The 24,478-nt window shown below is 51.0% G+C and overlaps 2 protein-coding genes across 5 annotated transcripts in view; one reads left to right on the top strand and one right to left on the bottom strand.

Moving 5' to 3' along the window:
* GPATCH2 (G-patch domain containing 2) overlaps positions 1-12,292 on the bottom strand; it is a 291,695-nt gene extending 279,403 nt beyond the window's left edge. For 2 of the 3 annotated variants that reach the window (XM_063919113.1, XM_063919116.1), the window contains exon 1: positions 12,141-12,290. In XM_063919113.1, coding sequence (XP_063775183.1) covers positions 12,141-12,190 — 50 coding nt within the window. In that variant the 5' untranslated portion in view covers positions 12,191-12,290. Of the gene's footprint in view, positions 1-12,140 lie in introns of all 3 variants that reach the window. The other variant, XM_063919115.1, reaches the window with a different exon arrangement.
* A 47-nt stretch (positions 12,293-12,339) lies between these two features.
* SPATA17 (spermatogenesis associated 17) overlaps positions 12,340-24,478 on the top strand; it is a 394,114-nt gene continuing 381,975 nt past the window's right edge. The window contains exon 1 of one of the 2 annotated variants that reach the window (XM_063919118.1): positions 12,340-12,563. In XM_063919118.1, coding sequence (XP_063775188.1) covers positions 12,520-12,563 — 44 coding nt within the window. In that variant the 5' untranslated portion in view covers positions 12,340-12,519. The remainder of the gene's footprint in view (positions 12,564-24,478) is intronic. The other variant, XM_063919117.1, reaches the window with a different exon arrangement.

Genomic DNA, 24,478 nt, shown 5'->3' on the forward strand with positions numbered 1-24,478 from the left:
TCTGGTATATAATAACGCATCACTCCTATTACAGTACAGCGACGATGTCTGGTATATAATAACGCATCACTCCTATTACAGTACAGCGACGATGTCTGGTATATAATAACGCATCACTCCTATTACAGTACAGCGACGATGTCTGGTATATAATAACGCATCACTCCTATTACAGTACAGCGACGATGTCTGGTATATAATAACGCATCACTCCTATTACAGTACAGCGACGATGTCTGGTATATAATAACGCACCACTTTTATTACAGTGCGGCGATGTCTGGTATATAATAACGCATCACTCCTATTACAGTACAGCGACGATGTCTGGTATATAATAACGCACCACTCCTATTACAGTGCGGCGATGTCTGGTATATAATAACGCATCACTCCTATTACAGTACAGCGACGATGTCTGGTATATAATAACGCATCACTCCTATTACAGTACAGCGACGATGTCTGGTATATAATAACGCACCACTCCTATTACAGTGCGGCGATGTCTGGTATATAATAACGCATCACTCCTATTACAGTACAGCGACGATGTCTGGTATATAATAACGCATCACTCCTATTACAGTACAGCGACGATGTCTGGTATATAATAACGCATCACTCCTATTACAGTACAGCGACGATGTCTGGTATATAATAACGCACCACTCCTATTACAGTGCGGCGATGTCTGGTATATAATAACGCATCACTCCTATTACAGTACAGCAACGATGTCTGGTATATAATAACGCATCACTCCTATTACAGTGCGGCGATGTCTGGTATATAATAACGCATCACTCCTATTACAGTACAGCGACAATGACTGGTATATAATAACGCATCACTCCTATTACAGTACAGCGACACCTGGTATATAATAACGCATCACTCCTATTACAGTACAGCGACGATGTCTGGTATATAATAACGCATCACTCCTATTACAGTACAGCGACACCTGGTATATAATAACACATCACTCCTATTACAGTACAGCGACGATGTCTGGTATATAATAACGCATCACTCCTATTACAGTGCAGCGATGTCTGGTATATAATAACGCATCACTCCTATTGGAGTACGGCGACGTCTGGTATATAATAACGCATCACTCCTATTACAGTACAGCGACACCTGGTATATAATAACACATCACTCCTATTACAGTACAGCGACGATGTCTGGTATATAATAACGCACCACTCCTATTACAGTGCGGCGATGTCTGGTATATAATAACGCATCACTCCTATTACAGTACAGCGACGATGTCTGGTATATAATAACGCATCACTCCTATTACAGTACAGCGACGATGTCTGGTATATAATAACGCATCACTCCTATTACAGTACAGCGACGATGTCTGGTATATAATAACGCATCACTCCTATTACAGTGCGGCGATGTCTGGTATATAATAACGCATCACTCCTATTACAGTACAGCGACGATGTCTGGTATATAATAACGCACCACTCCTATTACAGTGCGGCGATGTCTGGTATATAATAACGCATCACTCCTATTACAGTACAGCGACGATGTCTGGTATATAATAACGCATCACTCCTATTACAGTACAGCGACGATGTCTGGTATATAATAACGCATCACTCCTATTACAGTACAGCGACGATGTCTGGTATATAATAACGCACCACTCCTATTACAGTGCGGCGATGTCTGGTATATAATAACGCATCACTCCTATTACAGTACAGCGACGATGTCTGGTATATAATAACGCATCACTCCTATTACAGTACAGCGACAATGACTGGTATATAATAACGCATCACTCCTATTACAGTACAGAGACAATGACTGGTATATAATAACGCATCACTCCTATTACAGTACAGAGACGCCTGGTATATAACGCACCACTCCTATTACAGTACAGCGACGATGTCTGGTATATAATAACGCATCACTCCTATTACAGTGCAGCGATGTCTGGTATATAATAACGCATCACTCCTATTACAGTACGGCGACGCCTGGTATATAATAACGCATCACTCCTATTACAGTGCGACGATGTCTGGTATATAATAACGTCTCTCCCGCTATCAGATCACTCCCATTACAATACAGCGATGTATGACGGCTGGTATATAATAACGCTCTCCCGCTATCAGATCACTCCCATTACAGTACAGTGATGTATGACGGCTGGTATATAATAACGCTCTCCCGCTATCAGATCACTCCCATTACAGTACAGCGATGTATGACGGCTGGTATATAATAACGTCTCTCCCGCTATCAGATCACTCCCATTACAGTACAGCGATGTATGACGGCTGGTATATAATAACGCTCTCCCGCTATCAGATCACTCCCATTACAGTACAGCGATGTATGACAGCTGGTATATAATAATGTCTCTCCCGCTATCAGATCACTCCCATTACAGTACAGCGATGTATGACGGCTGGTATATAATAACGTCTCTCCCGCTATCAGATCACTCCCATGACAGTACAGTGATGTATGACGGCTGGTATATAATAACATCTCTCCCGCTATCAGATCACTCCCATTACAGTACAGCGATGTATGACGGCTGGTATATAATAACATCTCTCCTGCTATCAGGTCACTCCCATTACAGTACAGCGATGTATGACGGCTGGTATATAATAACATCTCTCCTGCTATCAGATCACTCCCATTACAGTACAGCGATGTCTGACGGCTGGTATATAATTACGTCTCTCCTGCTATCAGATCACTCCCATTACAGTACAGCGATGTCTGGTATATAATAACGTCTCTCCCGCTATCAGATCACTCCCATTACAGTACAGTGATGTATGACGGCTGGTATATAATAACGTCTCTCCCGCTATCAGGTTTCTCCCATTACAGTACAGTGATGTATGACGGCTGGTATATAATAACGCTCTCTCGCTATCAGGTCACTCCAATTACAGTACAGCGATGTATGACGGCTGGTATATAATAACGTCTTTCCCGCTATCAGATCACTCCCATTACAGTACAGCGATGTATGACGGCTGGTATATAATAACGTCTCTCCCGCTATCAGATCACTCCCATTACAGTACAGCGATGTATGACGGCTGGTATATAATAACGTCTCTCCCGCTATCAGATCACTCCCATTACAGTACAGTGATGTATGATATATAATAACGCTCTCCCGCTATCAGATCACTCCCATTACAGTACAGTGATGTATGACGGCTGATATATAATAACATCTCTCCCGCTATCAGATCACTCCCATTACAGTACAGCGATGTATGACGGCTGGTATATAATAACGTCTCTCCCGCTATCAGATCACTCCCATTACAGTACAGTGATGTATGACGGCTGGTATATAATAACGCTCTCCCGCTATCAGGTCACTCCCATTACAGTACAGCGATGTCTGACGGCTGGTATATAATAACGCTCTCCTGCTATCAGATCACTCCTATTACAGTACAGTGATGTATGACGGCTGGTATATAATAACGTCTCTCCCGCTATCAGATCACTCCCATTACAGTACAGTGATGTATGACGGCTGGTATATAATAACGTCTTTCCCGCTATCAGATCACTCCCATTACAGTACAGCGATGTATGACGGCTGGTATATAATAACGTCTCTCCCGCTATCAGATCACTCCCATTACAGTACAGCGATGTATGACGGCTGGTATATAATAACGTCTCTCCCGCTATCAGATCACTCCCATTACAGTACAGCGATGTATGACGGCTGGTATATAATAACGTCTCTCCCGCTATCAGATCACTCCCATTACAGTACAGCGATGTATGACAGCTGGTATATAATAACGCTCTCCAGCTATCAGATCACTCCCATTACAGTACAGCGATGTATGACGGCTGGTATATAATAACGTCTCTCCCGCTATCAGATAACTCCCATTACAGTACAGCGATGTCTGACGGCTGGTATATAATAATGTCTCTCCCGCTATCAGATCACTCCCATTACAGTACAGTGATGTATGACGGCTGGTATATAATAATGTCTCTCCCGCTATCACGATGTCTGACGGCTGGTCTAACGTCTCCGCTATCAATCACTAAACGTCTCTCCCGCCTATCAGATCACTCCCATTACAGTACAGCGATGTCTGACGGCTGGTATATAATAACGTCTCTCCCGCTATCAGATCACTCCCCATTACAGTACAGCGATGTCTGACGGCTGGTATATAATAACGTCTCTCCCGCTATCAGATCACTCCCATTACAGTACAGCGATGTATGACGGCTGGTATATAATAACGTCTCTCCCGCTATCAGATCACTCCCATTACAGTACAGCGATGTATGACGGCTTGGTATATAATAACGTCTCTCCCGCTATCAGATCACTCCCATTACAGTACAGCGATGTATGACGGCTGGTATATAATAACGTCTCTCCCGCTATCAGATCACTCCCATTACAGTACAGCGATGTATGACGGCTGGTATATAATAACGTCTCTCCCGCTATCAGATCACTCCCATTACAGTACAGCGATGTATGACGGCTGGTATATAATAACGCTCTCCCGCTATCAGATCACTCCCATTACAGTACAGCGATGTATGACGGCTGGTATATAATAACGTCTCTCCCGCTATCAGATCACTCCCATTACAGTACAGCGATGTCTGACGGCTGGTATATAATAACGTCTCTCCCGCTATCAGATCACTCCCATTACAGTACAGCGATGTATGACGGCTGGTATATAATAACGTCTCTCCCGCTATCAGGTCACTCCCATTACAGTACAGCGATGTATGACGGCTGGTATATAATAACGTCTCTCCCGCTATCAGATCACTCCCATTACAGTACAGCGATGTATGACGGCTGGTATATAATAACGCTCTCCCGCTATCAGATCACTCCCATTACAGTACAGTGATGTATGACAGCTGGTATATAATAACGTCTCTCCCGCTATCAGATCACTCCCATTACAGTACAGCGATGTATGATATATAATAACGTCTCTCCCGCTATCAGATCACTCCCATTACAGTACAGTGATGTATGACAGCTGGTATATAATAACGTCTCTCCCGCTATCAGATCACTCCCATTACAGTACAGTGATGTATGACGGCTGGTATATAATAACGTCTCTCCCGCTATCAGATCACTCCCATTACAGTACAGCGATGTCTGACGGCTGGTATATAATAACGCTCTCCCGCTATCAGATCACTCTCATTACATTACAGTACAGCGATGTATGACGGCTGGTATATAATAACGTCTCTCCCGCTATCAGGTCACTCCCATTACAGTACAGCGATGTCTGACGGCTGGTATATAATAACGCTCTCCCGCTATCAGATCACTCCCATTACAGTACAGTGATGTATGACAGCTGGTATATAATAACGTCTCTCCCGCTATCAGATCACTCCCATTACAGTACAGTGATGTATGACAGCTGGTATATAATAATGTCTCTCCCGCTATCAGATCACTCCTATTACAGTACAGCGATGTATGACGGCTGGTATATAATAACGCTCTCCCGCTATCAGATTACTCCCATTACAGTACAGCGATGTCTGACGGCTGGTATATAATAACGCTCTCCCGCTATCAGATCACTCTCATTACATTACAGTACAGCGATGTATGACGGCTGGTATATAATAACGTCTCTCCCGCTATCAGGTCACTCCCATTACAGTACAGCGATGTCTGACGGCTGGTATATAATAACGCTCTCCCGCTATCAGATCACTCCCATTACAGTACAGCGATGTATGACGGCTGGTATATAATAACGTCTCTCCCGCTATCAGATCACTCCCATTACAGTACAGCGATGTCTGATATATAATAACGTCTCTCCCGCTATCAGATCACTCCCATTACAGTACAGTACAGCGATGTATGACGGCTGGTATATAATAACGTCTCTCCCGCTATCAGATCACTCTCATTACATTACAGTACAGCGATGTATGACGGCTGGTATATAATAACGTCTCTCCCGCTATCAGGTCACTCCCATTACAGTACAGCGATGTCGGACGGCTGGTATATAATAACGCTCTCCCGCTATCAGATCACTCCCATTACAGTACAGTGATGTATGACGGCTGGTATATAATAACGTCTCTCCCGCTATCAGATCACTCCCATTACAGTACAGTGATGTATGACGGCTGGTATATAATAACGTCTCTCCCACTATCAGATCACTCCCATTACAGTACAGCGATGTATGACGGCTGGTATATAATAACGTCTTTCCCGCTATCAGATCACTCCCATTACAGTACAGTGATGTATGACGGCTGGTATATAATAACATCTCTCCCACTATCAGATCACTCCCATTACAGTACAGTGATGTATGACGGCTGGTATATAATAACGTCTCTCCTGCTATCAGATCACTCCCATTACAGTACAGCGATGTATGACGGCTGGTATATAATAACGCTCTCCCGCTATCAGATCACTCCCATTACAGTACAGCGATGTATGACGGCTGGTATATAATAATGTCTCTCCCGCTATCAGATCACTCCCATTACAGTACAGCGATGTCTGATGTCTGGTATATAATAACGTCTCTCCCGCTATCAGATCACTCCCATTACAATACAGCGATGTATGACGGCTGGTATATAATAACGTCTCTCCCGCTATCAGATCACTCTCATTACAGTACAGTGATGTATGACGGCTGGTATATAATAACGCTCTCCCGCTATCAGATCACTCTCATTACAGTACAGTGATGTATGACGGCTGGTATATAATAACGTCTCTCCCGCTATCAGATCACTCCCATTACAGTACAGCGATGTATGACGGCTGGTATATAATAACGTCTCTCCCGCTATCAGATTACTCCCATTACAGTACAGCGATGTATGACGGCTGGTATATAATAACGTCTCTCCCGCTATCAGATCACTCCCATTACAGTACAGTGATGTATGACGGCTGGTATATAATAACGTCTCTCCCGCTATCAGATCACTCCCATTACAATACAGTGATGTCTGACGGCTGGTATATAATAACGTCTCTCCCGCTATCAGATCACTCCCATTACAGTACAGTGATGTCTGACGGCTGGTATATAATAACGTCTCTCCCGCTATCAGGTCACTCCCATTACAGTACAGCGATGTCTGACGGCTGGCATATAATAAAGTCTCTCCCGCTATTAGATCACTCCCATTACAGTACAGCGATGTATGACGGCTGGTATATAATAACGCTCTCCCGCTATCAGATCACTCCCATTACAGTACAGCGATGTAGGACGGCTGATATATAATAACGTCTTTCCCGCTATCAGATCACTCCCATTACAGTACAGCGATGTCTGATATATAATAACGTCTCTCCCGCTATCAGATCACTCCCATTACAGTACAGCGATGTCTGACGGCTGGTATATAATAACGTCTCTCCCGCTATCAGGTCACTCCTATTACAGTACAGTGATGTATGACGGCTGGTATATAATAACGCTCTCCCGCTATCAGATCACTCCCATTACAGTACAGCGATGTATGACGGCTGGTATATAATAACGCTCTCCCGCTATCAGATCACTCCCATTACAGTACAGTGATGTATGACGGCTGGTATATAATAACGTCTCTCCCGCTATCAGATCACTCCCATTACAGTACAGTGATGTATGACGGCTGGTATATAATAACATCTCTCCCACTATCAGATCACTCCCATTACAGTACAGTGATGTATGACGGCTGGTATATAATAACATCTCTCCCACTATCAGATCACTCCCATTACAGTACAGTGATGTATGACAGCTGGTATATAATAACACTCTCCTGCTATCAGATCACTCCCATTACAGTACAGCGATGTATGACGGCTGGTATATAATAACGCTCTCCCGCTATCAGATCACTCCCATTACAGTACAGCGATGTATGACAGCTGGTATATAATAACGTCTCTCCCGCTATCAGATCACTCCCATTACAGTACAGCGATGTCTGACGGCTGGTATATAATAACGTCTCTCCCGCTATCAGGTCACTCCTATTACAGTACAGCGATGTATGACGGCTGGTATATAATAACGTCTCTCCCGCTATCAGGTCACTCCCATTACAGTACAGCGATGTATGACGGCTGGTATATAATAACGTCTCTCCCGCTATCAGGTCACTCCTATTACAGTACAGTGATGTATGACGGCTGGTATATAATAACGCTCTCCCGCTATCAGATCACTCCCATTACAATACAGCGATGTATGACAGCTGGTATATAATAACGCTCTCCCGCTATCAGATCACTCCCATTACAGTACAGCGATGTCTGACGGCTGGTATATAATAATGTCTCTCCCGCTATCAGATCACTCCCATTACAGTACAGCGATGTCTGACGGCTGGTATATAATAACGTCTTTCCCGCTATCAGATCACTCCCATTACAGTACAGCGATGTATGACGGCTGGTATATAATAACATCTCTCCTGCTATCAGATCACTCCCATTACAGTACAGCGATGTATGACGGCTGGTATATAATAACGCTCTCCCGCTATCAGATCACTCCCATTACAGTACAGCGATGTATGACGGCTGGTATATAATAACGTCTCTCCCGCTATCAGATTACTCCCATTACAGTACAGCGATGTCTGACGGCTGGTATATAATAACATCTCTCCTGCTATCAGATCACTCCCATTACAGTACAGCGATGTATGACGGCTGGTATATAATAACGCTCTCCCGCTATCAGATCACTCCCATTACAGTACAGCGATGTATGACGGCTGGTATATAATAACGTCTTTCCCGCTATCAGATCACTCCCATTACAGTACAGCGATGTATGACGGCTGGTATATAATAACATCTCTCCTGCTATCAGATCACTCCCATTACAGTACAGCGATGTCTGACGGCTGGTATATAATTACGTCTCTCCTGCTATCAGATCACTCCCATTACAGTACAGCGATGTCTGGTATATAATAACGTCTCTCCCGCTATCAGATCACTCCCATTACAGTACAGCGATGTCTGACGGCTGGTATATAATAACGCTCTCCCGCTATCAGATTACTCCCATTACAGTACAGCGATGTCTGACGGCTGGTATATAATAACGTCTTTCCCGCTATCAGATCACTCCCATTACAGTACAGCGATGTATGACGGCTGGTATATAATAACATCTCTCCTGCTATCAGATCACTCCCATTACAGTACAGCGATGTATGACGGCTGGTATATAATAACGCTCTCCCGCTATCAGATCACTCCCATTACAGTACAGCGATGTATGACGGCTGGTATATAATAACGCTCTCCCGCTATCAGATCACTCCCATTACAGTACAGCGATGTATGACGGCTGGTATATAATAACGCTCTCCCGCTATCAGATCACTCCCATTACAGTACAGCGATGTATGACGGCTGGTATATAATAACGTCTTTCCCGCTATCAGATAACTCCCATTACAGTACAGCGATGTATGACAGCTGGTATATAATAACGTTCTCCCGCTATCAGATCACTCCTATTAAGGGGGGTACTCATGGAGCGATATTCTAAGCAATCTGACTAGATTGCTTAGAATATCAGCATGATCGCTCCGTGTGTAGCCCCCTCAGCGATAGAGATGCGCGGCCCCGCACATCGCTTTCGCTGTTGCTAGATTGGCCTGCATGCAGGCCAATCTAGCGGGTCGCTCTCTTCACCCGTATGATGGCGAGTGAAGTGAGCGACCCCCCCCCCCCCCCCCCCCCCCGTCTCCCCCCGCACGCTCAGCACAGATCGCGGTTCGCTCAGCACACATCTCTCCTGCATCGGCCTGTGGGTACTGGCTTTACAGTACGGCGGTGTCTGATATTTAATAATGACTCTCCCGTTATCAGAGAATATGACTCACAGAATTATTTCATGCTTTGCTGCCGCACTGCGGGTGCCTCCCTGTCAATTTATATAAGTCACTACCGTGGCGTTGTTCGACTGGATTTGTATCGGGGAACCCTGTAGAAGGTCCCGAGACATTTGGAGAGCCCGGTACACCGACGGAAGTTCCAGGATGTTGATTGGGAGGGATCAGTACGATGTGCCGGCTGTTGGTATCCCGGCAGTCACCGGAATCCAGATAGGCTGAATACCCGCGGCGAGCGCAGCATGTCCACTCGCCACACTTCAGGCCCGATGGCGACATTCCGTCGTCACATTAATCTATTCCCCCTCGGGTGGTGGCGTGGACCTGAGTGGAGATTCCGGGCACCAGCATTGGTATCCTGACTACCAGGATCCCGACAACCGGCAAACTGGCTGCCATTTCCGTCAGAGACCAGCGAAAGGAGTGACTGCCGGCCTGTAGTGAGAAACGTCCAGTGAGCATTCCAGAATGGTCGCCCCTTATCTAGGTTGGACGTGTGAAGCCACGAGAGTGATGCCCGAACCTACCACGGCAGTATCAATGCCTGAGATTTGATCTGTTGTGGTAGACCATTTGGAGAGTATCCGGTGCTGTATAGGCCTGGAGTGAAGTTGGGCGTATGCCACCATGTTGAAGGTGGATACCATGGAACCTAGGGTCTGCATTGTCAAATGGATCGAGGCCTGTTGCTGATGAAGAGGATTGCTGATACATAACTGTACTGCTGCCACCCTGTCCTGAGGAAGGACCATGCTTTGTACGTGGGCATCCAGCAGCGCACCTAGGGGGAGCATCCTCAGACTGGATAAGCGAGGATCAGGATGTAGTTATGTGACCGGCAGTCAGTAGACCACCCATCACATTACCGACACCTACATCCCACCACCTAAGAATCCAGACAGTCAGCATGCCAACTAACAGGGACTATTCCCACTGGCGGGTGTCCACGATACTCAGAATGGAAATAGAACCTGTCACGAGCGCAGCGAGCCACAGAGCCTGCAAGGAGCTTCGTTGCGCTCACCATTACCCCTGCCGGCCAACTAAACACCCGGATCCCGGCGTCGGTATAGTGACCAGCGGACACGAACCCAACCCCAACTGATCCATCCGTGTTTCTGTAGGAGTGACATTGTCACTTGTAGGTGCCGGTACACCAGGGGGACAGGTCCCCGGCAGCCATGACACCCCCGGGCCTGACGCCACGCAGCCATGACACCCCCGGGCCTGACACCAGGCAGCCATGACACCCCCCGGGCCTGACACCAGGCAGCCATGACACCCCCCGGGTCAGACATCAGGCAGCCATGACACCCCCCGGGTCAGACATCAGGCAGCCATGACACCCCCCGGGTCAGACATCAGGCAGCCATGACACCCCCCGGGTCAGACATCAGGCAGACATGACACCCCCCGGGTCAGACACCAGGCAGCCATGACACCCCCCGGGCCTGACACCAAGCAGACATGACACCCCCCGCGTCAGACACCAGGCAGCCATGAAACCCCCCGGGCCTGACACCAGGCAGACAGGACACCCCCCGCGTCAGACACCAGGCAGACATGACACCCCCCGGGTCAGACATCAGGCAGACATGACACCCCCCGCGTCTGACACCAGGCAGCCATGACACCCCCCGGGTCAGACATCAGGCAGCCATGACACCCCCCGGGTCAGACACCAGGCAGCCATGACACCCCCCCGGGTCAGACACCAGGCAGCCATGACACCCCCCGGGTCAGACATCAGGCAGCCATGACACCCCCCGGGTCAGACATCAGGCAGACATGACACCCCCCGCGTCAGACACCAGGCAGCCATGACACCCCCCGGGTCAGACACCAGGCAGCCATGACACCCCCCGGGTCAGACACCAGGCAGCCATGACACCCCCCGGGTCAGACACCAGGCAGCCATGACACCCCCCGGGTCAGACACCAGGCAGCCATGACACCCCCAGGGTCAGACATCAGGCAGACATGACACCCCCCGGGTCAGACATCAGGCAGACATGACACCCACGGAAATGACACCAGGCAGACAGGACACCCCCCGGGCCTGACACCAGGCAGACAGAACACCCCCCGGGAATGACACCCGGCAGATATGACACCCCCCGGGCCTGACAGAACCCCCGGGTGACAGGACCCCCCTCCTCCCTCAGGCCGCTCTCCGGGCCGGTGTCACTCACCAGCTGGTTCCCTTGTCGGCTCGGATGTGTTTTCTGGCCACGCCAACCATGAACGAAGCGTGCGGGTCCCCCCCGGAGCTCGGAGTCAGGGCAGCGGCGAGCACAGAGCCACCATGACGCTTCCGGAGCAGGAGCGGAAGTCGGGCTGTACCATCCCCGGGGCGGGGGGGGGGGGGGGGGGGGTGCGGGGCGCGCTCAGTACAGCGCCGGCGGGGGGGGAGACAATGAGGTATCCGGGTCACACAGCGCCGCGGCGGGCTCCGGTGTGATGTCGGCGGCGCCCGGTTACCCCCGACCAGTGTGTGACTCCCCCCGCCCCGGCCGCGGTGGTACGCTCCGTCTCCATGGCGACGCGTCCTGACACCACCACCGGGACAACATGGCCGCCGCTACGCTCCCCGGGGAGTACTCCCGCCTGTGCAGGTACCTACCGCCAGCTGCCCCATCCACTACGGCTTCATCACAGGGGGGGGTATCTACTAACTGCCCCATCCACCCCGGCTCTCCCCATGGGGGGTAACTATTATCTGCCCCTCCACCCCGGCGTCACCCCATGGGGGGTAACTACTAACTGCCTCATCCACCCGGCGTCACCCCATGGGGGGTAACTATTATCTGCCCCATCCAGAGCCGGCCATAGGTATAGGCAAACTAGGCAATTGCCTAGGGCATTTGATATGCCCAGGGACATCAGCAGCTTCTGCTGATTAAAATGATATGCGGCATGCCTATATTCTGTGTGTAGCATTTCATATGCAGATACAGCCACAGTCTCACACAGTATATAGGCATGCTGCATATCATTTTAATCAGCAGAAGCTGCTTGTGTATCCTAGCCACATAGCAATGCAAATAAGATGCATTTTCATTAAAAAAAGGTGCCCGACGTTAGCATTGAGGCAAGATTTATGAGGACACATCTGTATCCAAGCAGAGGCAGAGGTCACAGTGTTAGTGGCAGTGTGAGTGCTGTGTGCATGTGAGTGGGTTGGTTGTGCAGTAGTGTTCGGAATATGTGTTAGGGGCACTATGTATGTCATTATGTGTATAAGGGCATTAATAATGTGCGGCATATGTGTGTCATTATGGGGGTCATTCTGAGTTGATCGTAGCGTTGCTAAATTTAGCACAGCTACGATCATTCACACTGACATGCGGGGGGACGCCCAGCACAGGGCTAGTCCTCCCGCATGTCAGTGCCGCCCCCCCCCCCCCCCCCCCCCCCCCCCCCCCCCCCCGGCAGAAGTGCAACGGCATTGCACAGGGGCGATGCCTTTGCACTTCAAGAGTAGCTCCCGACCAGCACAGCTTTAGCGTGCTGGCCGGGAGCTACTCGTCACTCCCCGGCCCGCAGCGGCTGCGTGTGACGTCATGCAGCCACTGTGGCCCGTCCTCCATTTGGTCCGGCCACGCCTGCGTTGGCCGGACCGCTCCCATGAAACAGCGGCCAAACGCCACCCTTCCGCCCCCTCCCATCCAGCGATCGCCTCTGCCTGTCAATCAGGCAGAGGCGATCGCAGCCCTGCTACGGCCGTCAGTCATGCGTCGGCGCACTACGGTGCCGGCACATGCGTAGTAGGGACCCGTTCGCTCGGCTGCAACAAAAAGCAGCGAGCAAACAGGTCAGAATAACTCCCTATGTGTATAGGGGCACTAATAATGTGCTGCAAATGTGTAGGGGACACTATGTGTGTCATTATGTGTATAAGGGCATTACTAATGTGCGGCATATATGTAAGGGACATTATGTGTAAAAGGGCCTTAATAAAGGTTGTCATAATGTGTAAGGTGCATTATGTTTATAAGGACATTAATAATGTGTCTCATATGTGTAAGGGGCATTACTGTGTGGAAATATGTGTATAAATGCATTACTAATGTGTGGCATTACGTGTATAAGGTGCTCTACTATGTGGCGTTGCGTATAGAAAGGGCACTACTGTGTCATCTAATGTGAATAAAGAGCAATAGGGTGTGGTGTAATGTGAATAAGGAGCAATTCAGTGTGATGTAATGTGAATAAGGGGCTCTACTGTGAGGAGTAACGTTTATAAGGTAAAGTGATACTACTGTGGGAAGTAATATGAATTATGGACACTATCGCATGATCAAATGTGAATAAAGTTGCAGTACTGTGTGGCGTAATTGGAATTGGGGTTACTATTGTGTGGCCATGCCCCTTGCCAGCAAAAACACACCCCTTTTTGGGCTGTGCGCCAAATGTGCAAACTGTTCCTATTTAAAATATAGGGGGTACAAACACCAAAATAAGGACTGCTATAGGTGAGGGGTGATGATGCTGGGAAAGAGGTGTAAGGTCAGAGGTGGAACCAGTGGTGGTGCTAGGGGGCACCAGCCAAAATCTTGCCTAGGGCATCATATTGGTTAGGGCCGGCACTGGCCCCATCCACCCCGGCGTCACCCCATGGGGGGTGTAACTATTATCTGCCTCATCCACCCCGGCGTCACCCCATGGGGGGTAACTACTATCTGCCCCATCCACCCCGGCGTCACCCCATGGGAAGGGTAACTACTATCTGCCCCATCCACCTCGGCGTCACCCCATGGGAAGGGTAACTATTATCTGCCCCATCCACCTCAGTGTCATCTCATGGGGGGTGTAACTAGTATCTGCCCCATCCACCCCGGCGTCACCCCATGGGGGGTAACTACTAACTGCCCCATCCACCGAGGCGTCACCCTATGGGGGGTAACTACTAACTGCCCCATCCACCCCGGCGTCACCCCATGGGGGTAGCTGTTATCTGCCCCATCCACCTCAGTGTCACCCCATTGGCGGGGGGAGGGAATAACTATTATATTACCCCCATCTGCCACAGATTCACTTAATGAGAATGGGAAGAAGAGTGTAGTCCTGGGGGAGGGGGGGGGGAGAGTGTAGTCCTGGGGGTTAGATGCTTTATCCTAGTAGGCTAATGGACCTGTGACATCAGGGGGCGGAGCAAGGACGGCGGGATACTACTTTCAGTATCCACACCACCAACTATTTTACCTTTAGTAATCAGGTAGCAAGCGAAGCGAGCCCGCGACCCTTTGCCGAACTTGCTCCTCCCCTTCTCTAACGTGTCACGTGGGTCAAATGCCCCTTAGTTCACTAGTAATAGTGTCGTTCTGGTGGGGGGGGGGGGGAGAGTGTAGTCCTGGGGGGAAAGGGTAGAGTGTAGTCCTGGGGGAGAAGGGAAGAGTGTAGTCCTGGGGGAGAAGGGAAGAGTGTAGTCCTGGGGGGAAAGGGAAGAGTGTAGTCCTGGGGGAGAAGGAAAGAGCGTAGTCCTGGGGGGGTGCAGGGGGGGGATTGTAGTCCTGGGGGGGGAGAGTGTAGTCCTGGGGGAGAGGGGAAGAGTGTAGTCCTTGGGGGGGGGGGAGAGTGTAGTCCTGGGGGGGAAGGGAAGAGTGTAGTCCTGGGGGGGAGGGAAGAGTGTAGTCCTGGGGGGGGGGGGGAAGAGTGTAGTCCTGGGGGGGGGGGGAGAAGAGTGTAGTCCTGGGGGGGGGGGGGGAAGAGTGTAGTCCTGGGGGGGGAGGAAAGAGTGTAGTCTTTGGGGGGTAGGGAAGAGTGTAGTCCTGGGGGGAAGGGAAGTGTGTAGTCCTTGGGGGGGTAGGGAAGTGTGTAGTCCTTGGGGGATAGGGAAATGTGTAGTCCTGGGGGGGAAGGGGAGAGTGTAGTCCTTGGGAGGAAGAGTGTAGTCCTGGGGGGAAGAGTGTAGTCCTGGGGGGGAAGGGAAGAGTGTAGTCCCGGAGGGGGGAGAGTGTAGTCCTGGGGGGGGAAGGGAAGAGTGTAGTCCTTGGGGGGAAGGGAAGAGTGTATTCCTGGGGGGAAGGGAAGAGTGTAGTCCTGGGGGGAAAGGGAAGAGTGTAGTCCTGGGGGGAAGGAAAGAGTGTAGTCCTGGGGGGAAGGAAAGAGTGTAGTCCTGGGGGGGAAGGGAAGAGTGTAGTCCTGGGGGGGAGGGAAGAGTGTAGTCCTTGGGGGAAATGAAGAGTGTAGTCCTTGGGGGGATGGGAAGAGTGTAGTTCTGGGGGGGCAGGGAAGAGTGTAGTCCCGGGGGGAGGGGAAGAGTGTAGTCCTTGGGGGGAAGGGAAGAGTGTAGTCCTGGGGGGGAGGGAAGAGTGTAGTCCCGGGGGGGAAGGGAAGAGTGTAGTCCCGGGGGGGAAGGGAAGAGTGTAGTCCCGGGGGGGAAGGGAAGAGTGTAGTCCCGGGGGGGAAGGGAAGAGTGTAGTCCCGGGGGGGAAGGGAAGTGTGTAGTCCTGGGGGGGAGAGTGTAGTCCTTGGGGGGAAGGGAAGAGTGTAGTCCTGGGGGGGAAGGGAGGAGTGTAGTCCTTGGGGGGGAGGGAAGAGTGTAGTCCTGGGGGGGGCAGGGAAGAGTGTAGTCCTTGGGGGGAAGGGAAGAGTGTAGTCCTTGGGGGGGAAGGGAAGAGTGTAGTCCTTGGGGGGAAGGGAAGAGTGTAGTCCTGGGGGGGAAGGGAAGAGTGTAGCCCTGGGGGGGAAGGGAAGAGTGTAGCCCTGGGGGGGAAGGGAAGAGTGTAGCCCTGGGGGGGGGAGTGTAGTCCTGGGGGGGCAGGGAAGAGTGTAGTCCTGGGGGGGCAGGGAAGAGTGTAGTCCTGGGGGGGCAGGGAAGAGTGTAGTCCTGGGGGGGAGGGAAGAGTGTAGTCCTGGGGGGGGGGGAAAGAGTGTAGTCTTTGGGGGGTAGGGAAGAGTGTAGTCCTGGGGGGAAGGGAAGAGTGTAGTCCTTGGGGGGTAGGGAAGTGTGTAGTCCTTGGGGGATAGGGAAATGTGTAGTCCTGGGGGGGAAGGGGAGAGTGTAGTCCTTGGGAGGAAGAGTGTAGTCCTGGGGGGAAGAGTGTAGTCCTGGGGGGGAAGGGAAGAGTGTAGTCCCGGAGGGGGGAGAGTGTAGTCCTGGGGGGGGAAGGGAAGAGTGTAGTCCTTGGGGGGAAGGGAAGAGTGTATTCCTGGGGGGAAGGAAAGAGTGTAGTCCTGGGGGGAAGGAAAGAGTGTAGTCCTGGGGGGGAAGGGAAGAGTGTAGTCCTGGGGGGGAGGGAAGAGTGTAGTCCTTGGGGGAAATGAAGAGTGTAGTCCTTGGGGGGATGGGTAGAGTGTAGTTCTGGGGGGGCAGGGAAGAGTGTAGTCCCGGGGGGGAGGGGAAGAGTGTAGTCCTTGGGGGGAAGGGAAGAGTGTAGTCCTGGGGGGGAGGGAAGAGTGTAGTCCCGGGGGGGAAGGGAAGAGTGTAGTCCCGGGGGGGAAGGGAAGAGTGTAGTCCCGGGGGGGAAGGGAAGAGTGTAGTCCCGGGGGGGAAGGGAAGAGTGTAGTCCGGGGGGGGGGGGGAGAGTGTAGTCCTTGGGGGGAAGGGAGGAGTGTAGTCCTGGGGGGGAAGGGAGGAGTGTAGTCCTTGGGGGGGAGGGAAGAGTGTAGTCCTGGGGGGGCAGGGAAGAGTGTAGTCCTTGGGGGGAAGGGAAGAGTGTAGTCCTTGGGGGGAAGGGAAGAGTGTAGTCCTGGGTAGGAAGGGAAGAGTGTAGCCCTGGGGGGGAAGGGAAGAGTGTAGCCCTGGGGGGGAAGGGAAGAGTGTAGCCCTGGGGGGGAAGGGAAGAGTGTAGCCCTGGGGGGAAAGGGAAGAGTGTAGCCCTGGGGGGGGAGTGTAGTCCTGGGGGGGCAGGGAAGAGTGTAGTCCTGGGGGGGCAGGGAAGAGTGTAGTCCTGGGGGGGAAGGAAGAGTGTAGTCCTGGGGGGGAAGGAAGAGTGTAGTCCTGGGGGGGGGAGGGAAGAGTGTAGTCCTGGGGGGGAAGGGAAGAGTGTAGTCCTGGGGGGGGAGTGGGGGAGTGTAGTCCTGAAGGAGGGGGGGGGGGGGCGCGGTAGGTCTGTGTGACACTCAGGACTACAGCAGTAATATAACTTATTGTTTATATACATGACCAGGGCCCGAGGTACCTGACGCAGCTTATGACCCCATACTGCCCCTCTCACTTACTGCCACCTGTAGATGAAGGACTCTTAGCAGCACCCAGACTCTCCCGGAACTCATCTGGAGGACGAGCTTTCGGCTTTGTGGCTGTGACTCTGTGGAACTTGCTGCCCCGCACAGTGCGAGAGGCCCCCACTCTACAATCCTTCATACGGGTTGGGTACAAGATCCTGGCGGTCAGAATACCGACGCCATGATCACGACTGCCAGAATGCCGGCAGCGGGGCGAGCGCAACAAAGCCCCTTAAAGACTCGGTGGCTCGCTTCGCCCGCCACAGGTTCTATTCCCACTCCATGGATATATCGTGGACACCCAGGAGCGGGAATAGCTGTGGCGGTGCTGCCGGTATTCTAGCGGTTGGGATCCCGGCGTCGGTATTTTGACCGCCAGGATCCTGACTACATCCCCTTCAAACACAGACTCCAAACTTTCCTGTTACTCACACGTTTCACAAGAGGCGGATCGGCCACAGGGCTCACAGGGAAGTTCTCCGGTGGGCTGATGTGCACATGGGACCAGTTTTGTTTGTTGACATGTGAGGGGTATACCTCTGGTGCTGTCGCCATGGTTACACAGTATACCTCTGGTGCTGTAGCCATGGTTACACGATATACCTCTGGTGCTGTCGCCATGGTTACACAGTATACAGTATACCTCTGGTGCTGTCGCCATGGTTACACGGTATACCTCTGGTGCTGTCACCATGGTTACACGGTATACCTCTGGTGCTGTCTCCATGGTTACACGGTATACCTCTGGTGCTGTCACCATGGTTACACGGTATACTCTGGTGCTGTCACCATGGTTACACGGTATATCTCTGGTGCTGTCTCCATGGTTACACGGTATACCTCTGGTGCTGTCCCCATGGTTACATGGTATACCTCTGATGCTGTCACCATGGTTACACGGTATACCTCTGATGCTGTCGCCATGGTTACATGGTATACCTCTGGTGCTGTCGCCATGGTTACACGGTATACCTCTGGTGCTGTCACCATGGTTACACGGTATACCTCTGGTGCTGTCACCATGGTTACACGGTATACCTCTGGTGCTGTCTCCATGGTTACACGGTATACCTCTGGTGCTGTCTCCATGGTTACACGGTATACCTCTGGTGCTGTCTCCATGGTTACATGGTATACCTCTGGTGCTGTCTCCATGGTTACACGGTATACCTCTGGTGCTGTCTCCATGGTTACACGGTATACCTCTGGTGCTGTCTCCATGGTTACACGGTATACCTCTGGTGCTGTCTCCATGGTTACACGGTATACCTCTGGTGTTGTCCCCATGGTTACACGATATACCTCTGGTGCTGTCCCCATGGTTACACGGTATACCTCTGGTGCTGTCTCCATGGTTACACGGTATACCTCTGGTGCTGTCTCCATGGTTACACTGTATACCTCTGGGGCTGTCGCCATGGTTACACGGTATACCTCTGGTGTTGTCCCCATGGTTACACGGTATACCTCTGGTGCTGTAGCCATGGTTACACGGTATACCTCTGGTGCTGTAGCCATGGTTACACGGTATACCTCTGGTGCTGTAGCCATGGTTACACGGTATATCTCTGGTGCTGTCTCCATGGTTACACGGTATACCTCTGGTGCTGTCGCCATGGTTACACGGTATACCTCTGGTGCTGTCCATGGTCCTAATTCAGACCTGATTGTAGTCTTGCAAAATGTTGCACAGCTACGATCAGCCACCCTGACATGCGGGGGGATACCCAGCACAGGGCTAGTCCGCCCCGCATGTCTGGCCCTCCCCCCGCACTTAACGAGTAGCTCCCTACCAGCGCAGCTCCTTCGTGCTGGCAGGAAGCTACCCATCGCTGTCCGGGTCACATCATCTACGTGTGACGCCACGCAGCCGCTGCAGCCCGCCCCTGTATGGTCCGGGCACGCCTTCGTTGTCAATCAGGCAGAGGCGATCGCTGGGCAGAGATGCCATTGCATCTCTGGCATGCGTCAGCGCCGCAGTTCAGACCTGATCGCCCACTGTGCGGAAACGCACAGCAGCGTTCAGGTCTGAATTAGCCCCAGAGTCAGACGCTGGCACAAAGAAGTGTATAAGGAATGTGTTGGGCATTCCTGTGTGGTTACCGGGGGCTGGCTAATCAGACGCAGATATAACGTAGTGTGGGCGTGTTGCTGAAACTGGTTACATATAGAGATATTGGGGTAAATTTACTAAGGTGGGAGTTTTTTTTAGAACTGGTGATGTTGCTCATAGACTCTGATTGGTTGCTATCTATTATCTTCTAGAAGCAGCCACATAAATGTTAAGTAGAATCTGATTGGTTGCTATGAGCAACATCACCAGTTCTAAAAACCTCCCACCTTAGTAAATGTACCCCATTGAATTGCTCACATTGGAGGCTACTCAGATGGATGATCTGCACCTACAGTAGCATAGGGCTGGTGAACGTTACAATGGTGGGACTGATGGCGTGTAAAGACTCACAAAGCGTTATTGCAGCATCTGTGGACACTGAAAGTGGCGTCTCTGTCCTTGTATATCTGGATGTACACCAGGGAAGGGCATTGTAGGCTCATTTTCCGTGCTGCTCATATGCGGCTCAGGGCATGACCTGCAAACAGCGACCTGGTGGCATTACATCATGCAGGTCACACAATGCACTGCAGTGACTGACTCACTGATACCCCTTTCACACCGCACAAATAACCCGGTATCAACTCGGCATAGTGCCAGGTCGACACGGGTCAACGTGTGGTGTGAAAGCACCATAGCCGAAATACCGGGTCGCCTGAGCCGGCAATTCAACCCGGGAATACCGGGTCAATGGCATCGTAAACGGACTCCCAGGTCGATACGACCCGGGACCTGTTCACTACAACAGGGAGAGGCGGCGCAGAGATGATCTCATCTCCCAGCGCCACATCCGCCCCCCCGCCGCTATGGCCAGCAGCAGCGTCCAATGCCGGATCCCACCCGGGAAGGACCCGCTTCCAATTCCCGGGTAGGATCCAGCATTGGCGGCGTGAAAGGGGTATAAGACTGCTGCTAAGGGTAAGGGAGGGCAAGTGAGGGAGCCTCTACTGTAAGTTCTCCAACATGTTCCATGAAATCTCATTCTTCATATCTGCTCAGTCTTCTGTGGGGGAAATTAATCTGTGTTTCTTTTCCTATGGGAAACAATGTCTGTTTCTCTTACGTCCTAGAGGATACTGGGGATCCATTCAGTACCATGAGGTATAGATGGGTCCAGCAGGAGCCATGGTCACTTTAAGAATTTAATAGTGTGGGCTGTTTCCTCCCTCTATGCCCCTCCTACCAGACTCAGTTTAGAAAATGTGCCCTGAGGAGCGGGTCACGCTTATGGAAGCTCCTGAAGAGTTTTCTGCATTTATTTTTCTGTTTGTTATTTTCAGGCAGGACTGGATGACACCAGCCTGTCTGCTTTGTGGTTCTTAGGGGGAGGACGGCCCAACCTCTTGAAGGGTTAATGGTCCCGTTCCCCACTGACAGGACACTGAGCTCCTGAGGGAACTATTCACAAGCCCCACCACGGCGAGCGTACATTCCCGCAGCACGCCGCCTCCCCTAACAGAGCCAGAAGAAAGAAGAGTGATGAGTACTGAGCCGGCATCCCGGTAAGCGGGTTGCCGGCCATTATGGCGTCATGAGGGTACGGAGACGCACGGTTTCAAACCGGGGCGGATTGCGTCTCCAGACTTATGTACACAACTGCGTCCCTATACACTGTACACAGTACACACACTGGCAAACAAAGCCTTAAAACGGTTCTGTCTCCATTTTAAGCACAAATTACCGCAGCCAGTATAAAAAAAGCGGGAAGACCGCGTGCCATTGACGGGGCGGGACATCACTATGTGAGGATCCAGCAGCTCACCAGCGCCATTTTCCCTCTGCAGTGGACACAGATGCTGACTGACAGGCACACACAGCTCCTCCGGTGTGGCTCCAGATTACCTCAGCGGTACCACGGGGTCATAGCAGGGTGGGAGCGACTATTAGTGAACTAAGTCCCCAATCTGGGAAGTCTGCGACCCGGCTAAGCTTGGCATTAGCGATAAAGGCGCTGTGTGCTGGCTCCATACTATCTCTGTGTCTCCCTGGAAGGGCTCTTTGTGGGTTAATTGTGTTTTTAACCTTTCGTGTGTGTGTGTGTGCGCTGTCTCATTTACAATATGTCAGACAGAGTGTGTTTCATGTACGGCAGAGTGTTCCTCTTCCCCAGGGGTCTCACTACAGTGTACTCAGTGTAGTGCACCTTCTCAGGCTAGCGGGGCTTAACCAGCGTGGCTGAATTCCATAAAAGGAATGATTTCCGATATCTCTAATAAATTGTCCCGCAATGAGAAAGAGACGCAATACTTAAGACAGTCTGTGGATGAGATTATGAAGAGAGACTCAGTCCCCAAACCAGCGTCTCAGTCCCTTGCCATTTGTCCACAAAAACGAACTCTGGCCCATATCCTGCAGTCTGACTCTGTGAGGGGTCAGACATGGAGGAGGGGGAGGTGGATTCAGGAGGGAAGGGATGCAGCTCTGTCACAGGGAATAGAGGCTCTCATAGAAGCTATCAGAGACGTTCTGCAAATTCCTGATAAGGTGACAGAGGAGTGTGAGGAATCTTATTTTAATGTAAAAAAAGAAGTACTCAGTCATTTTTCCTGTGTCAAAGGAACTAAATACCCTGTTTGAAGAACCGTGGGTTACTCCTGATAGGAAATTTCAAATCCCTAAGAGGTTACTCTCATCTTTTCCTCCTGAGGATAGGAAAAAATGGGAAAGTCCACTGATAGTGGCTGCATCTGTATCCAGGTTGTCACGGAAAATAGTATTGCCTGTCCCTGGTGCAGCCTCCCTGAAAGACACGGCTGATCGTAAGATTGAGACTACACTCAAATCCTTGTATACAGCTGCTGGGGTGGCCCAGAGACCCACTATAGCATGTGCGTGGATTACTAAGGCCATTGCTAAATGGTCGGGTAACCTTATTGAAAGATTGGGTTCATTATCTAGGGGGGTGATTGTGTTGCTCCTGCAAGATATACAGGATTCTGCAAACTTTATGGTGGAAGCCATAAAAGACGTAGGTTTGTTTAATGCACGCACCACTGCTATGGCAGTATCAGCACGCAGGGGCTTATGGTTACGCCAGTGGACTGCGGACGCATACTCCAGGAAAGGCGTGGAAGGCCTACCCTTCACAGGAGAGGCCTTATTTGGAGATGAACTAGACAAATGGATCTCCAAAGCTACTGCGGGTAAGACCTACTCAGGACCTACCCTACAGTCCTTTCGGACTGCCAAGTTTAAGGGCAAAGTCAGAGGATCTTCTACTGCCAACAGAGGCGCTAGAGGTAAACCACACAAACCAGCAACTGCCGGTTACAGGAACAGAGCTCCAGTTCTGCTTCCTCAAAGCCTTCTGCATGACGGTGGACCGTATGGCTTGGAAGACTGGCAGGTGGGAGCCCGACTAAGAAATTTCAGTCACATCTGGACAACATCATGCCAGGATCCCTGGATCATAGATCTAATTTCCCTGGGCTACAGACTGGAGTTTCAGGAGCTCCCACCTCACAAATTCTTCAAATCTAGGCTTACCAGCTTCACAAGAGGCAAGTATAACCTTACAGGATGCCATTCAAGAACTGGTACAGACCCAGGTCATTGTTCCAGTTCCACCTCATCTGCAAAACAAGGGGTACTATTCCAACTTGTTTGTAGTACCGAAACCGGACATTTTGGTGAGACTGATTTTGAATCTAAAATCATTGAACCCGTACTTACGAGTGTTCAAATTCAAGATGGAGTCTCTGAGAGCGGTGATCTCAGGTCTGGAGGAGGGGGAATTCCTAGTGTCTCTGGATATCAAGGATGTGTTCCTTCACATTCTGATCTGGCCACCTCATCAGGCTTATCTACACTTTGCACTACAGGACTGTCACTACCAGTTCCAGGCCCTGCCATATGGTCTCTCCACGGCACCAAGGGTGTTCACCAAGGTGAGGGCAGAGATGATGTTTCTCCTTCGCAAGCCTTGAGTGAATATAGGGGGTCATTCCGACCCAATCGCACACTGAACTTCTTCGCAGCCGTGCGATCGGGTCGGAACTGTGCATGCGCGGCGGCCGCATTGCGCACGTGTGTCGTTGCCCAGCACCGGCCGTCGCAGGGCAACGACAGGGACAGCGATGAAAGCGATAGCAGCAGCGATCGCAAGAAGATTGACAGGCAGAAGGCGTTCCAGGTCAGATACTCTCTGTTTTCTGGGAGTGGTGAGTCCAACGCAGGCGTTTACAGTGCGGGTGTCTGACGTCATCACCGGGACCAGTCATGCTGAAGACATCGCAGCCGGTGAGT

The sequence above is a fragment of the Pseudophryne corroboree genome, chromosome 4 (assembly GCF_028390025.1).
Source record: "Pseudophryne corroboree isolate aPseCor3 chromosome 4, aPseCor3.hap2, whole genome shotgun sequence".
NCBI classification, from domain to species: Eukaryota; Metazoa; Chordata; class Amphibia; order Anura; family Myobatrachidae; genus Pseudophryne; species Pseudophryne corroboree.